The 15,560-nt window shown below is 48.3% G+C and overlaps 2 protein-coding genes across 4 annotated transcripts in view; one reads left to right on the top strand and one right to left on the bottom strand.

The window, feature by feature from the left end:
- Positions 1–5,650, top strand: part of Ppara (peroxisome proliferator activated receptor alpha) — a 69,163-nt gene extending 63,513 nt beyond the window's left edge. For all 3 annotated transcript variants that reach the window (XM_028788745.1, XM_028788746.1, XM_028788744.1), the window contains one exon: positions 1,014–5,650. In XM_028788745.1, the coding sequence (XP_028644578.1) occupies positions 1,014–1,261 (248 nt within the window). In that variant the 3' untranslated portion in view covers positions 1,262–5,650. The remainder of the gene's footprint in view (positions 1–1,013) is intronic.
- Positions 5,651–7,173: 1,523 nt separating this feature from the next.
- Positions 7,174–11,768, bottom strand: Cdpf1 (cysteine rich DPF motif domain containing 1). The gene is made up of 5 exons (XM_028788765.1): positions 11,656–11,768; positions 11,006–11,154; positions 9,391–9,503; positions 8,465–8,576; positions 7,174–7,750 (listed from the first exon to the last, which is right to left on the bottom strand). The coding sequence occupies exons 3-5, from the start codon at positions 9,501–9,503 to the stop codon at positions 7,616–7,618; spliced, it is 360 nt and encodes a 119-aa protein (XP_028644598.1). The 5' UTR covers positions 11,006–11,154; positions 11,656–11,768; the 3' UTR covers positions 7,174–7,615.
- Between the last annotated feature and the right edge of the window lie 3,792 nt (positions 11,769–15,560).

The raw sequence follows: 15,560 nt of genomic DNA on the forward strand, positions 1-15,560 counted from the left end.
TGGGTGGGTGGATGGATGGATAGATGGGTGGGTGGGTGGGTGGATGGATGGGTGGATGGATGGATGGGTGGGTGGGTGAATGGATGGATGGGTGGATGGATGGATGGATGGATGGATGGGTAGGTGGATGGATAGATGGATGGATGGGTGGATGGATGGGTGGATGGATGGGTGGATGGATGGATGGGTGGATGGGTGGGTAGGTGGATGGATGGGTGGATGGATGGATGGATGGATGGATGGATGGATGGATGGGTGGATGGATAGACAGGAACCTGAGACTATACCAGGAAGGCCACCAGTGTGAGCAGTGTTACTTCCTGTTATGTCCTCTCTGGACTCCAGAGGCTCCTTGGTATACTGTCCAGCCCTGGCCATTTCTCTGTCTGCTTTCCACCTGGGCCTTATCAAAAGGCATCAATAATGTTGCTTTAAGACAAAGCCTAGGACAGTGGTGGCACACACCTTTAATCCCCCTTTAATCCCAGGACTCAGGAGGCAGAGTCAGGCAGATCTCTTTGAGTTCGAGGCCAACCTGGTGTACAGATGGAGTTTCAAGATAGCCAGGGTTACACAGAGAAACTCTGTCTCAAAAAATAAAATAAAATAAAATAAAATAAAAATAAATAAATAAATAAATAAATATGAAAAAAAAGAAAAAAATCTTGTTAATCTTATCACACCCCTTAGCTGCTGCTGGGAAGCTGAATACACAACTTTCACATAGGAAGAAGCACTCTGTTTTCTACAAAGATGTGTGGTCTGGGGAGTGTCAGGCAAATCCAAAAGTAGGGGCTACACCATAAGGGGGAGTGGGGTAGGACTATGGGCTGGTCCGGTGAATTGCTAGGAGCGTCAGTCATGTCTGTACCCATCAGAGGTGGTGACCTCTGGTCTGGCTGCCATGGTGCCTTCTCAGCAGGGCCACACCAAGCATCGACACTTGGCCCCTCCACTGACCGGGGCCTCTCACATGGCCACACTCAGACGTCTCTTTCTTCTTTTGAGCGTAGATCGGCCTGGCCTTCTAAACATAGGCTACATTGAGAAGTTGCAGGAGGGGATTGTGCACGTGCTCAAGCTCCACCTGCAGAGCAACCACCCGGATGATACCTTTCTCTTCCCAAAACTCCTTCAAAAAATGGTGGACCTTCGGCAGCTGGTCACGGAGCATGCGCAGCTCGTGCAGGTCATCAAGAAGACTGAGGCAGACGCAGCACTGCACCCACTGTTGCAAGAGATCTACAGAGACATGTACTGATTTCTCCTGAGATGACAGGCCGTTGCCACTGTTCAGGGACCTCTGAAGTCTGCGACTCCATACAGGAGAGCAGGGATTTGCACAGATGGCCTCCCTCCAACCCTTGGGGATGAAGAGGGCTGAGCCTAGGTAATGCAGGCTCTTCCCACGTCATGTCCTTACTTTCTGAATGGGCACTTCTAAGACTACCTGCTACCAAAATGGGGGTGATCAGAGGCTAATAGGATTCAGACAATTACAGACAATGGCAGTCTCCAGTCTGATCTTAACTGGCCCAATGTTAATCATTGCACAGCACCCTACGTTGCGTTTATAATTCGTCATTAATTAACGGGTAACCTCAAAGTCCGAGTGGTCTATTCCCTTCCTGCCGTCCTTCTGGCTGTGTGCTGCATTCTTATAAATCCTGAAAACTAATCTGCACTTTTTAACCTTTAAAAAGCTACAAGTCAAGGTGTGACCCAAAGTTAGCCACTTAAACGTGGCCAAAAAAAAAAAAAATAATGTTTATTGGGAAGACTTCACTTGTGTTTCCTGGCTCTAAGAAAAAGAGCTGGCTTCTGAGAACATTCAAGAATAGTTTGATAAGCTATCCCATCATTTTCTCTGTGGTCTCACTGTTCTGGAGGGTGTAACTGACTCGTGGGGGTGAAAAACATTTTCAGAATTGTGTAGAAGATTCCCAGAAAGTTACATCTCAAGACGCCTCAGGAGGCTTTAGCTAGTGTCTGAGAGACAAAGACAGGATGAGCCCTGGGTGACTAGTTCTGCAGCTTTGCTCACGTCAGACGCTCAGCGTGTGGGCAAGGCAGCAATATCAGGGGTAGATGCACAAAAGATTTGTATATGTTCCTCTAGACCCTCCCTTTGGCAGTTCCTTTGATATGACACTTTACTTTAAAAAAAAAAAAAAAAAAACCTCTCTTGGTGATGAGATGCTCTCTTTCTCTCTCTGGAGTGGAGAAGGCAAAAGTCACTTCACTACCCAGGCTGAAGGGAGCTGGTCACCCTGGAGAACAAGAGAGAAGGGTGTGATTTAATTCAGCTTCTGTTTGTACTCAGCTGAAGATCTCACGACACTTGGTTGGTCTGTTGTTATTGTTGTTGTTATCGTTGTTGTTGTTTCAAAGAATTAGGTGGTAAAGTCCCTTTTCCTCAGTCCCACTGGGAGAGCAGTGCTGGCTATCTTCAAGAGAAACAGTTGCACAAAGGATTCTCAGACCTCATGGACCTGCCAGCACCTGCCCTCCAAGGGGGTGGCTGCGTATTTCAGATCGGGTTGTATCCGATCCTGACCCATCTTTAGAAAACTTGACTCTCTTCTGATGTCATCACTGTTTGTTATTAAAGGGTGATCCAGACAGACACTGCCAAGGAGTCGAGGACGTAGCTCAGTGGGTAGAGGGCTTGGTCCCTGGTGTTGCTTTATGGCCATGGTGGTCAATGCCCACAACCTCAGCAAAAGTCAGAGGTTGCCTTCAGATACAGAATTAAGTTTGATGGCAGTCTGTGCTGTGTGAGACCCTGTTTAAAGAAGAAAAAGATTGCTGCTGATAAAATGTTCAAGGTCAACATTATGAAAACACTAGAAAGAATAATAATAAGGGAAAGAGGAAACTTAGCATCGAGACATGATTTAAGACTTGCACCATTACTGACCTCCTTCCTTCCTCCCTCCTGCTCTCCTTCTCCCCATCCTCCCTGTCTTCTGTCCTTCCTCAAACCCACTTACCCCCTTTGTCTTCCCTCCTTGCTGCCAATCAACGGCTCTGGTGGACAGCAGTTGCTGCAGGCGGTCTGCCAAGGCTCTTAGGAGTCAGAGGCAGAGCAAATCACTTTCATATATGATCCCTGTGAGGGTTGAGCTCAGTCAGAAAGAAGCCAGCCTTTGTGTCACATGGCACATCTAGTCCTCAGTGCTTCCAGAGGGGCTAGAACTGGTCCTAGGTTTGGGTCAAAGGGTGGATTCCAGTGCCAAGTCTCTTCTGTGGACAGGTCCCCTATGAGGACAGGCTTCTGTTCTAATGAACCTTACACAAATGCCACTCCAGTGTAGGTGACCTTAGAAAGTGAGTTTTGAGTCGTGGGCTTTTGGGGTAGTCGAGCGTCCTGTTTGAACTCATAAAACTTATGAAGAGTAGCACCTTGCTGTATGCTTTCAGTACGGACCACAGAACTGACTGACAAGTTCCGTGTCAGTCTGCATCTGAGCTGGAACTCAGTTGTCTTCTTGAAAGTTTCATACTCCGGGAGCCTGGTGGGACTGCCAGTGAGCTATCACCAGAGCAGCCAGGAGGGACCACAGTGGCCTTGGCTCCAAAGTCACTGACTTTGTGCACACACACACACACCCATTATGGGAAGGATATTCACAATGTGACCACATGGTGCTAGGCTCTTTCAGGTCACCTAGCCAGATTTCTCAAGGCATCAGTAACCCAAGACATGCCAGGTTAAATACTGTGGCACACTTAGGAACTGAGAAAGTGGGCAGCAATGGTCTGCAAGGTGTGTCAATGGCATCAGCCAACAGCCCAATCAGGGATGCCACCTCGGCTCCTGGAGCTCTAGAGCAGGGTTGCAGAGCCATTTCCCAGCACTGATGGTAAAGTCTTAGTGCCAGACTCCTTGGAGATGGATGGGGACCAAGCAGCTGTGGTGTCTCTCCTCCCTGCCTCCTGATGTCTTCAAGAGGCTGCGTGACCTAGTGAAGACATGTTCGCTGATTAAGGGAGCTTTAAAGATGCACATGTGCAAAATGTAGTCATTGACTGGACTAAGGTCTATGATGACCTCCCGTATGGTCCTGTCTGTAGGGGCCACGCTGGCCCCTCCCTCCACGACACCTCTTTCTGCTGGTCTTATAGGCCCTCCCCCAGAAAAGATTGCTTGAAACAGACCTTCAGAAAAACATGGCCCTTGGGTTCCTCTACACTCAGCTTGCATCTGATTCTAAATATGTCTCACCTTGAGCCTTTGTCTAAAACACTGGGACACGTTGAACACTCAGCAGCCAGACGCATGGAGGAAGGGGATTTTTGTCCTGCATCTTTGGTTTGAAAATGACTTGCTGAACTCCAGTTTAAAGTTTTCCTGTTGTCTCCTGAGATTAACCAGCCTTTGGCCCCAGGGCCTCCTATAGCCAAAAAGCCTGCCACCTTCACTGTATCTCTCTTTAACCTGTTTGGCCTTTCAAGATGAGGTTCCACTGGGGAAAATGTAACAACTCCCTGCAACTGCTCACCCAGCATATAGAGTAGGAGAACAGGACTTAAACCCATCTTCAAATATATACCACCAGCCTGACGGCCATGTTGGTTTCCTGCTGAGCCACCAGGTACCACTCTGTCCCCAGTCCACATTTGTATGGCTGAGACCATTTGTATTTATAAGACCAGAGTAGGTTAAGAATATTAGAGCAACAGCCTAATAGCCAGAGATGGCCTTTGTCCTTATCTAAAAACACTAAAATCTGCATGGACAGGTTCTGGTTTAAATAAGTGGATTGCATTCCTCACTGAGACTCCTCTGAGGAATGTGTTGGTGTCTCTAGGTTTCCTTTGGTGGAGTGGTCTGTCGCCTCATCAGGAAAAGGTGTGTGGTCCCTAATCAGGACAGAGTGTAAGAGGCTGATGCTACCTGGCCTAGCACCAGCCTGGGACCCCTGAGGACATTTCCTCAACATCAGACCTCAGCCATCTACTTCTCAGAATCTTAGTCTGAGATGGAGTCCATTGCTTTTCTCCTCAAAAGGGGACTTCAGTCAGGGAGGGTGGTTACATCACAAGGAGCACCTTTTGGAGATTCCTATGCCAATCAGAAGTGGACCAAACTGTGCCCAGGCTCAGCATCATGTCTTGGCCAAGCAGCTGACAGCACATGACATATGTCATATGTGTCATGTCAAGTGGCGGTCAGGTGCTACTGTTGGCAAAAGGCAAGGAGGAGCATTGTTGTATGTCATAGCCACCAGGCTGTTTCTGTATCTTTTTTTTATTTAAAAGTTTGCCAGTTGGGGTCACATATGAAAACCTGGCAGTTCTCTGTAAAGAGGGAGAAATATTGCTCTCCAAGATCACCTCTTCCCCCAACCCAAACCCAGCTGCAAATTCATTTATTCGGTGAAGACAGATGCTTCATTCTTGGGCCACAGGTGAGGGCAGAGCAGCGGCAGGTGGCCCTCTGGGCTCCCTGGCCGGCATGGGGCACTGGGGCATCTTTCCCAGGCCCCTGGGACTCAGCTGTGCTTCAAGTCACACACAGAGCCTGAATTCAGGCCCTGAAGACTAGGGAGTGATAAACTCCTGGTAAAATCGTCACTTTGGGAAATTTCATTAAAAAAAAAAAGGAGCGTACAGCCAGCTCTTTTGTCAAACCTGAAACTAAGTGTACCTCAAAGCGTATGAATGCCACATGGCACCCTTCCTAGGAAGACATCAGTATTATCCATGTTAAGTGTCACGATGTTTTCTGCACTGAATGAAAAAGAATGATCTTCATAGCTATATTTGGGGGGGAAGGGGGGTCAAGACAGAGTTTTTTTGTTTAGCCCTGGCTGTCCTAGAACTCACTCTGTAGACCAGGCTGGCCTCAAACTCAAAAATCCGCCTGCCTCTGCCTCCCAAGTCCTGGGATTAAAGGCCTGTGCCACCACTGCCTGGCGCTATATCTTAAATACTGTGATTTCTGTTGTTGTTGTTGTTGTTGTTTAACACCCTGATACAACTAGTTGACTAGCTTGTGGCCGTGTGTCTAATCACCAATACCTGGAATCCTCTAAGTCAGGGTTCAGTACACTGTATGTTCAAAGCCTAGCTCTTGAACCTGATGGGCACAGCGGAAGCCCAAATAAACAACTGCAGACGGATGCCCAGTGGTGTGCACCCTGCACTTGTCACTGCCCCCTCACTGTGCACTGTCTCTTCCCAATGTGTGAATCTGCTCCTTCAGTCACTGCTCTTTTAAAGTGCGGGCCAATCTGTTTGTATCTGTCTCTGCCAACCAGACTTTGCTGAACCCTGGCTGGAAATCACCGACTTTACATCAGTGTTTCTATCAAGGCCACTGAGCAGGCCTGTTGGGTTAACAGCTCTCCACTCTTTAGAGAATCGTTACCTGTGAATTATTACCAAAGAACTATGGCAATTTGAGCTGTTCCCTTGAGTCTTCATGTCATTTCCAATGTCCTGGCCACATTTCTTCTCAGTGTGTCTTCATAACTCCCTACAAGAACCACAATGTCATCACACTGGAACCTAAGGGGATGGGGTCTTACAGACACACACGAGGACATGCACATTTCCAAAGCAAGGTCTGAGGCCTGCTTCCTTGCCACCTGCTCACTACTGTCCTTGGTGCCATCCTTTCAGACCTGGGGGCTTGCAGCCCTTCATTGCTGTGGTAACAGGCCTGAATAGGAATTATTGAGCCGGTATCAGCATCCCCCACATCCCCCTCCAGCTTGTTGTGGATACAGGGCTATCCAGGACATCAGGAATCAGGGTGAACACAGAAGGGCAAATAGAATTTTCTAGTCACATGAACTAATTGGTACCAGGCAATTAAAAATGGCTATAACTTAATCTTGATTCTAAAAAAAAAAAAAAAAAAATCGAGTCTTTGTTTTCTCCATAGGAGACTGAACTGACTGTACACGTTGATTTATATCCTGAATTTATGGGAACCTGTATGTTTGGAATGTCCTACTGTAAGCTGATGAATGTAAAGAGTTAATTTCAGGGTTCAGTTTTGCCTTAATGGTTTTAAAAGAAATAAAGTATTTTTAAAAATTAGTTGGTTCATTTTGAATGATGTTGGGATTTGGACAGTTTGCACAGACCATGCCCCACGCACTAGCCCCAGTGGGGAATGCAGTGAGCCTCCAAGTGTCATTGAAAAGGTTACTCAAGCCATGAGTTTATCCTTCAGATTTTTAATTATAAATATGATACAGAGTCAAGGTTTAAATCATAACCGAGGTGTTACAGAGGATGTGATGTAACCCTCGCATACTCTCTGGCCCTCAGAGGCTGATTTCCCTAGACAGATGACATCATGCTGTTTGGAAGTCCTGGAGAGAAGCCAGGTGTCTCCCCACATGTCCATCTGCAGGAAGTGTCTACCAGCTGTCAAGTGAAGGAGGTCCCTCTCCCTCGTTCCTGGTGTCCAATAGAGGCCAGGCCTGATGTGTTAGTTGGATTCACCCCTGCTGTCTATCCTCAGTCTTGGCCAGTTCCTCAGCTCCTGAGGCTGGAGGTACTCCACACAGTTCAGAGAAGACCAGATCCACAGCTCCCAGCCGGAATCCTGGCCGAGCCCAGCCCAATGCTTCACAGGAGGCGGTGCCCCTGCCAGTCAGGGATGGCTGGAATGCCTCTTGCTAGCAGCCTTTCTCTTCTCCACATCCCGCTGGATTTCCTGAGGGAAAGCACCAATGTTCTCCTGAACACAGGGAAGGCAGACCCTCTTGGAGTAGAACAGGCTGCAGTCCTGTGAGGGAGAGAAGAGGGCTGGAACATCGGGGCATTCAGCAATGTCTCTCCCAGGCAAATCCCCCATGAGGTGCAGGGGGAGGCAGCAGCAACCTGAGCCAGGAAGGAGCACCAAGGGCTGGCAGGGTAGCCATCCCACCTGAAGTTCTGAGAAGCAACCCCTTGCAATGAAGATAATATCACTTAACAATGTATTGTTTAATCCAAGAAAGGGGAAGATGCCTATTATTCTTGGGACAGCCGCTACTACTTCTGCTTGCCAACTACAGCCCAAATCCAAGGAGTAGCACTTGAGGCCCTTCAGAGGCTGGCCTCAGGCCACCCATCTTTCCTGTTGACCTCAAACACTCCCTCCACAGTTTTCCCTCCGGCTGGAGGGACCTGAGGCTCCTGCCATCACGTACATCAGCCAGACAGCAGAGAGAAGTAACAGCTCTTGGACATGACCTGTGGTAAGCCCCACTTGTATGCACTGTACCTGCAGCGGGTGCTCAGGAGTTCTCAAAGCCCTGGACTACTCCAAGGCTCAACTGCTTAAAGTCTCTTTACTCACCCCAGGCTGGGTCCCCTCTAGCTGCCCTCACTGGCCCCTTCCCTTTGTGTTTGTGTCCCAAAGAAGGTCATCTAAGAACCCCCACCTCCTCTCCACCTGGTGATCAGGGGGTTCCCAGATCTGTGGGGCAGAAATCAAGAAGTCCCCAGGTGTACCCACCGGGCCCACACACACCAGCCTGCCGCACACACTGCACCGAGAGCCGAGGACCAGAAACCTGGCCTTGTCTGAGGAGAAGGGATCCTTCATGATGTAGCTCTCCTCCAGGAGGCTGTAGGGAGAAGGAACACTCAGTTGTGAGCCATGGTGGGGAGCCTCAACCAACGCAAACTAGTTTATCTGTACAGAACGGTAATGGCAGGAAGGCTGGCGCCTGGAGGAGAGGTAGGAACTGAAATGTGACCCAGCCTTAGCTCTGCAAGGTTTCAGAGGGAGTCTCTCAGTCAACCCCAGAGCAATCAGGATTCACTAGGTGGCCTCACGAGGTCAGTCTTCTTTGTCCCACACACATCAGCATGACAGCAACTGAGTGGCACAATCCAGGGAAGCAAAGGAGTTGAGCCTGGTCCCCTGCTGCTGTGTCTTGAGTCCAGGACCAGACAGTTTTCTAACGTGATGCTTCATGAAGGCTAAGCCACAGTCCAATAAACAAGCTTGGAACCATCTCTGCTCCCAACCTGTATCAATCAGACCCTTGGGGAATTGGTCCTTAGGAACCACTGGGTACCCACCCAGCTCAGAAGTATCACCAGCTGGGACAACATAGGACACAGCCCTACATGAAAAAGCCACCAAACTCCTCCACGGCTGTCTGGCCTAGGCCACAAGGCTTTCTTCCACCTCATAGACAGAACAAGTCCCTGACTCTCAGCTGCAGCCACAGGGAAGGCAGAGAGTCCTTGAAGAGTTAAAAAAAGATTTCCAGCCTTGCCTGGGGCTTCCTTGGGATATGCCTGAGGCATTCATAACAAGGGCAAGAACTGATCTAAAGTATAACACTCAAACCAGGTATCACACTCCACAAGGTACCTGCCGAGTAGCACTGGACAGGGTCTCCTGTGCACTGGCCTGGGATGCATACTCACACAATAGCCTGGGTGTCTGGGGGCTTCTGCCCAACATAGCTGTAAGGAGCTTTTAAAGCACAAAGCTGACACTCGAACATGCCCAGGGGGCGGGGCTCTGCCTCAGATGCCATCTGCAAGACCAAGAGATAGGGGTGTCACCATGGGAGGCAAAGAACCACCCCACTTCAAACTCTCTCTGCCTGCTGTTCATATGTCACCCACAAAACGTGAGCCTCCTTGACTAGGAAGCTTGAGCTCAAAGGAACACCCGGTCAACGTTACACAGCATTGTTCAGTGCACACAACTGACTGTGCCTAGCCTGGGCTACAGTGAATTGAGAAGAATATGGTTTACATACCCACCTACTTAAACTGGATATTTTATTTACATTCAGTTTGGAGAGAGGGTTCTCCATCCATAGACTTTATGAATCGGTCAGAGGACAACTTACAGAAATTCTTGCCTTCTACAATCTAGATTAATCTTGGGTCATCAGCTTTGGCAGCCAATGTCTTTAACCCCTGAGCCATCTTGACAGCAGAATTTTGTTGTTGTTGTTGTTTGTTTTGGTTTTTCGAGACAGGGTTTCTCTGTATACCCTGGCTGTCCTGGAACTCACTCTGTAGACCAGGCTGGCCTCGAACTCAGAAATCCGCTTGCCTCTGCCTCTCAAGTGCTGGGATTGAAGGCGTGCACCACCACTGCCCAGCCAGAATTTTTTTTAACTGTATCTTTATTGACTGATTATGCATAGGTAAGCAATGTGCCACAGTATCATTGTAGAGTCAGTTCACCATGTGGGATCTGGAGATGAAACTCAGGTCTGGCTAGGCAGCTGGCACCTCTACCTGCCAGCCCGTCTCACCAGCCCCAGTGTGGATCATTTCTATAGACTATCTTCTAGTTCAGTGGCTTCAGTCACATCAGCTGACAGGCCTCTTGAAAGCATTCTGTTTTCCACTAATTCTCTATCTGCTAAAATCCCCATCTGTGTATGCACGCTATATATCTTCTCCTCTAGCACGTTTAACGTGTCAACTGGGCTTGCTTTAAATGCCCCCTTCCAATAGGTCTATCTAACATCTGCGCTGTGTGTGGCTCTGTGCCTATTGATTATTTTGATCCTTGGCAGCAATGCTATTTCTTTGCTCTTCCTTGTGTCTCAATCTGTTATAAACTAGGTAAGGTGGTGAAGGTAAAAGCATTTAGGACACATAGTGGACATGTATGCTTGGCCTGTGCTGTTTGGTGCTCAATCAACCCAGTAACTGAGGTAGGTTTGGCATTCATGGTTCTGCTACACTGGCTACACATTTACTTGTGCTTAGGTGTATTGGCCTCTCAGACACCATTTAAGGACAGATTCATGTGCCTCCTGCTACTTCCCTTCACTGGATGCAAGAATCTTCTCTTGCGTAAGTAAGTAGAGCATACTTTCCTGCCCTGCCCAAGTAGTCTGAAACGTTGGTTCCCTTGGAAAATCCAGGCAGATAAATCTGTGCAGCAACCACAGCCTTCCCCAGGTCAGTTTACAGGAAAGGTTTAAAGACTTCAGTTCTGCCCTCAGTCTTACCCACCAGCACCCAGTGTATACTGGCGAAAAGTCCACGCTGGCTATTTCTATTATCTCACCTGGAGGATGAGGTGGGAAGGTGTATCCTAGTTCACTCTGTGTGGCTGCATTCTTAACTGTTTGGATGGCACTCTTGTATTCAAGGTGTTAGAGGCCCCCACCTCTACGTAAATAACTGGGTCAGTGGTCTAGCGGCAACAGCAGCTGTCTGAAGAGTTGGAGAAAACGCGATTCTTAGTTTTTTTTTTTTTTTATTGCGCTGTATGGGAATTCCTACTAGCCTTTCAAAGTTCCCATCAGCAGCTCCGGCCCCAGCTGCGCCCTCCTCTAACCCTTTTCGTCCTACAGAACGAGCTTTGGAATCAGAAGGAGCATATGCGCGCCTTGGAAACTGACAGATGTCCCGAATGACGTCTGAAACTGAAATTCTATTTTGGGTGTGCGCGAACATAGCTAGTGGTATCTTAATTCGCACGTCACAGGCCTTCACCGAGGCTGCTGGGCGCGCTGCCCTTGCAGCAGGTGACAGTCAGGAGACAGTCCCAGGATAGTGCATCTCCGCCAGGGCCTCCTCCTCCCGCTCAGAGTCTCCCCAGGTCAGCAGGGCTCCGCCTGGCGACCGTATACTCCACGGCCCAAGCCACCCGCGCAAAGCCCTCCCCGCGCTCTGAGCCGGGTATCTAACGCCTCCCCGCCCCGCACCCCTCACCCTGGCTTCCAGAGGCACCGAGGCCAGACCCAGCGAGCCGGGGCATGGAGGGAACTCGGTCAAGCCCGCCACGCGCGCTCCGGCAGCACACTACCGGACGCACTCACCGCCTCCCCGCCCAGGGCCCCAGAGCGCCTGCGTGGCCCGCCCACAGCACTAGCCCCGCCTCACTGCGCCTGCGCGGCGCCGCCCTAAATCCTCTAAGGCTCCGCCCTCGGTCCAAGGAGTTTGTGCAGCCCCGCCCCATCGCCCGCCGGGGTTCCCGGTCTCACTGCCCTTTTTCTGGGTTTGCCTCACTGCGAATAAGCAACTCCACCCGGTCCCAACCTCCGTAAGCAAAATAAGCCTAAAGAGCGTCCTTGTCCGGGTAGAGCTTTACTGGTCGCTTCCGTTTCCGCTGCTAGCTTATAGTGATTGTGGATCGCGGCTTGAGAGCTGTCTGGGCTTCAGGAAAAAAAATAAAAAACAAAAACGTACTGATGACAAACAAAACAAAAATCCTATCCTACCTAAATCTTGCCTAGTGAACCAGTGAATTATATAGGATTATTTTCTGGGATAAGGGACTCAGGTAACTGCAACATTGAAAAACCTACCCAGTGGGGAGCGATGACTTAAGAGCTATCACTGGACTTTGCACGTCTTGGAAGTAGTTCCATCTGTCTCCCGCAGCAGTTGCTTACTGTTTTGGGAAAGGGGCTTTATGGATATTCTTAAAAGTTTGGTGAGCTTTCTGATTCTTATACGTCCTGATCGGCCTCCAGCAGGGAATATTTCCGTCATATAACACTTCACTCCTTTTTGTGACTTATTTACCCTCTCCTGGTTAATGTTCCCTGAACCTTGGAAGGAGTTACATAGAAGTCTGATTATTTTCTTACATTTATGGCTGGGCATTGAACTGCTGTGCCATAGGGATAGGCATTTATTCAGTTATTTGACTGGTTTTGAGTCTCCTCAGTAACTACCACAGACTGCAAAAAGAAATTTCCTCCACACCCGAGGCTGAGAGCAGCAGTAATCTGTGGGTAAGATATACAAGTAATTAGAAGGAATGTCTATTTATTTAACAAAACAATAACAATACTGTCCCCACTGGAGCCTATGACCACCAGCCACAAGTTTTTGCGTAGGTTTATAATACCAAACATGGGTTCCTGTGAGGCCTCAAATCCAGTCAGTATTGTGTACATCCATACTGGTTTTCCACTATCGCACCAGCAGAATATGCTTTGCCTGGCATAGTAACGCAATAGAATACATAACAGGATCCTTGGCAATACTTCTCCCTCAGAAGCCTAGACTCCCATAGCAGTTTTAGCCTGATTTCTCCATACTCTGCAATATATGAGCATTTTCATTTAATCTTGACATGCAGTCAGCAATAGTGGAAATTGCCTTTCTAGTTTCAGGGACTTAAAGGATATCCTTGGCTAGCAACTCATAGGAACATAGCCTGCCTTTAAGGGTGTGGGATTTTCTTTTGCTTTCTTTCTTTCTTTCTTTCTTTCTTTCTTTCTTTCTTTCTTTCTTCCTTCCTTCCTTCCTTCCTTCCTTCCTTCCTTCCTTCCTTCCTTTCTTTCTTTCTTTCCTTTAGATTTGTTTGTGTGAGTACACTGTCACTGTCTTCAGACACACCAGAAGAGGGCATCAGATCCCATTATAGATGGTTGTGAGCCACCTTGTGGTTGCTGGGAATTCAACTCAGGAACCCTGGAAGACTAGTCAGTGCTCTTAACCTCTGAGCCATTTCTCCAGTCCCCTCTGGGAGGATTTTCTTTCAACAGTCTTACAGCTTCTGGGAATGTTTTTCCACCCACTCAAGATGCACTCCTTATTCCTTAAGGTGTTGCCTTAGTGTTCTTCCAGATGCATCTCCACATCTCCAACACAGTGGCGAGCTCCGTGTCAAATATGGAATAAAACCCTCATATGGAAGAGGGGCAGAATCTCTGAGTAGCCACTAGTATCCGATCCAAGCAAGGGCCACATGAACTTGAGAGTAAGCAGCAAGAGGGATTCTATAACAAAGCCATTAGCAATGTTCAGTACAACAGAAAACAACTGGACTACTGAGTGCTCATCTCTCAGCGGGACATCCTTATCATCCCCACCCGCAATGAGACTCAAGCAACATCTCAGAAGAAGAGGTGGGGGCATGTATGCAAGACTGTCCTCTGGACATGTCCTAGCCATTGGCCTCATGAGTTCACAGCAGCTGTGGTTACTTATACAAACCTACAAGCCAGGTAACATTACAGCATGGGTGGGGGAGGGACTCATGTGGCTCCACCCTACTGGAGGAATTATTGATGCCTGATGGCTATTGGGGAAGGAGGAGTCATTTCTTTGGCGGCATGGCCACTAGTAAGTTGGTCGTGGTCCTAAATGCATATACTTCTAGGACAGACTCTGGATGGAGATGGAGAAGGAGTTGGTGGCATGAACATGGGAAGAGGAAGCGTTGGGGAAATTCAGAAGGAGTGGAGATTCGAGATATATTGTATACTTGAATGCAATTGTCTGAGAACTAACTTTTAAAATAAAGCTGAATATGGTGATGCAAGCACTGGGGAAGCAGAGACAGACAGATCCTGTGAGTTCAAGGCTACCATGATCTATATAGTGAGTTCCAAACCAACCAGAGCTACATAGTAAGGTCCTGTTTAAAAAAAAAAAAGTATATAATGTTATGCAGGTGAGTTCTAAAAGCCTATCAAAGAGCCAGGTGGTGGTGATGGTGGTATATGTCTATAGTTCCCAGCATTTGATAGGCAGAGGTAGGCAGATTTCTGAGTGTTCGAAGCCAGCCTGGTCCCAGGACAGCCAGGGATACACAAAGAGAAACCCTGTCTCAAAACAAACAAATAAAAATAAATCTCTTTTTTTTTAAAAAAAAAAAAAAAAGGGTTACCAGAGGAGGCTGAAGTGAGTGTGATGCAGCCTCAGCCTCATCTGCGTGTTTTCCTTTTCTGGCCCTCAACTTTGAAGGTAGCCACAGATATGTCTTGATCCCTTACACAGAAATCACTGCACAGGTCATAGAGGAAATCTCAAGTTTAATTCATATAAAACTTAAAAGTGGCGTCAACAAAAAGCCACGTGCGCTTCTGAGTAACAACGTAACAACTGTTAGCCCTTGTCCTTCTTGAACAGTAAACCACATTTCCTTACTCCTAAATAATCCATCAGGTCATAAATACAATAACCAAATGCCAGAGTCATCAGACATATTGTTATATTCAGTGCATAGAATGTGTACCGTATTTCAACATGGACCTTTGTGCACCTTTGTTGACAGCAGGTGGTTCTCTTGGTCATACAGTGTCACCAGGTGCATTAGTGATGCATGGCCTGAGGGAGTTAAGTGGGACCCTTCAGGTCCTTGTCCCCTGCTCTCTCATATCGGCATTCTCAAACTATGAAGCAAGTTCTGGACCCCTCCCCACAGGACCCCTCTAGCCCTGGCCTGCAGGAGGACTTGATGCTTCACAGGCATGGTCTGCGGAGGAGACTTCCAGGGAGGCTGACCAATCTGTTTCTGTTTAGAGGCTGCTGGGCTGTGGCTTAATTCATGATGGGACCTTGCCAGCTCTTTCCCCTAAAGCTGGGTCTCAAAATGAACCGCTGTCAGTCTTCCACACTGCAGCAAGCTCCCACAAGAGGAGAGCTGCCTCTGAACCAAGAGTCACAGAATCCCACCCAGAGAGAATCCACCTTACCATCCTCTCCCCCAATACACCTCTCTGTTCACATGTTCTTGTTCCCAAGAGCAGGGCCCAGAGTAGGGATACTTCAGATATGGGGGTGTACATGATTGAGCCATCAGGCATTCTTTAGTCCCCTTGACAAACGTATGTCATGTTTGGGACACTCTTTGCTTGTGGCCCTTCTGACCATCACCA

The sequence above is a fragment of the Grammomys surdaster genome, unplaced genomic scaffold (assembly GCF_004785775.1).
Source record: "Grammomys surdaster isolate TR1022 unplaced genomic scaffold, NIH_TR_1.0 125767, whole genome shotgun sequence".
NCBI lineage: Eukaryota > Metazoa > Chordata > Mammalia > Rodentia > Muridae > Grammomys > Grammomys surdaster.

Bases quoted from the DNA above. Each gene is read 5' to 3' on its own strand.
- Cdpf1 (XM_028788765.1), bottom strand. From the start codon at position 9,503: ATGGCATCTGAGGCAGAGCCCCGCCCCCTGGGCATGTTCGAGTGTCAG. The intron at 8,577-9,390 runs GTGAGTATGCAT...TTCTCCCTACAG, and splicing joins CCAGACACCCAGGCTATTGT to CCTCCTGGAGGAGAGCTACA. The intron at 7,751-8,464 runs GTGGGTACACCT...TCTCCCTCACAG, and splicing joins GGCTGGTGTGTGTGGGCCCG to GACTGCAGCCTGTTCTACTC.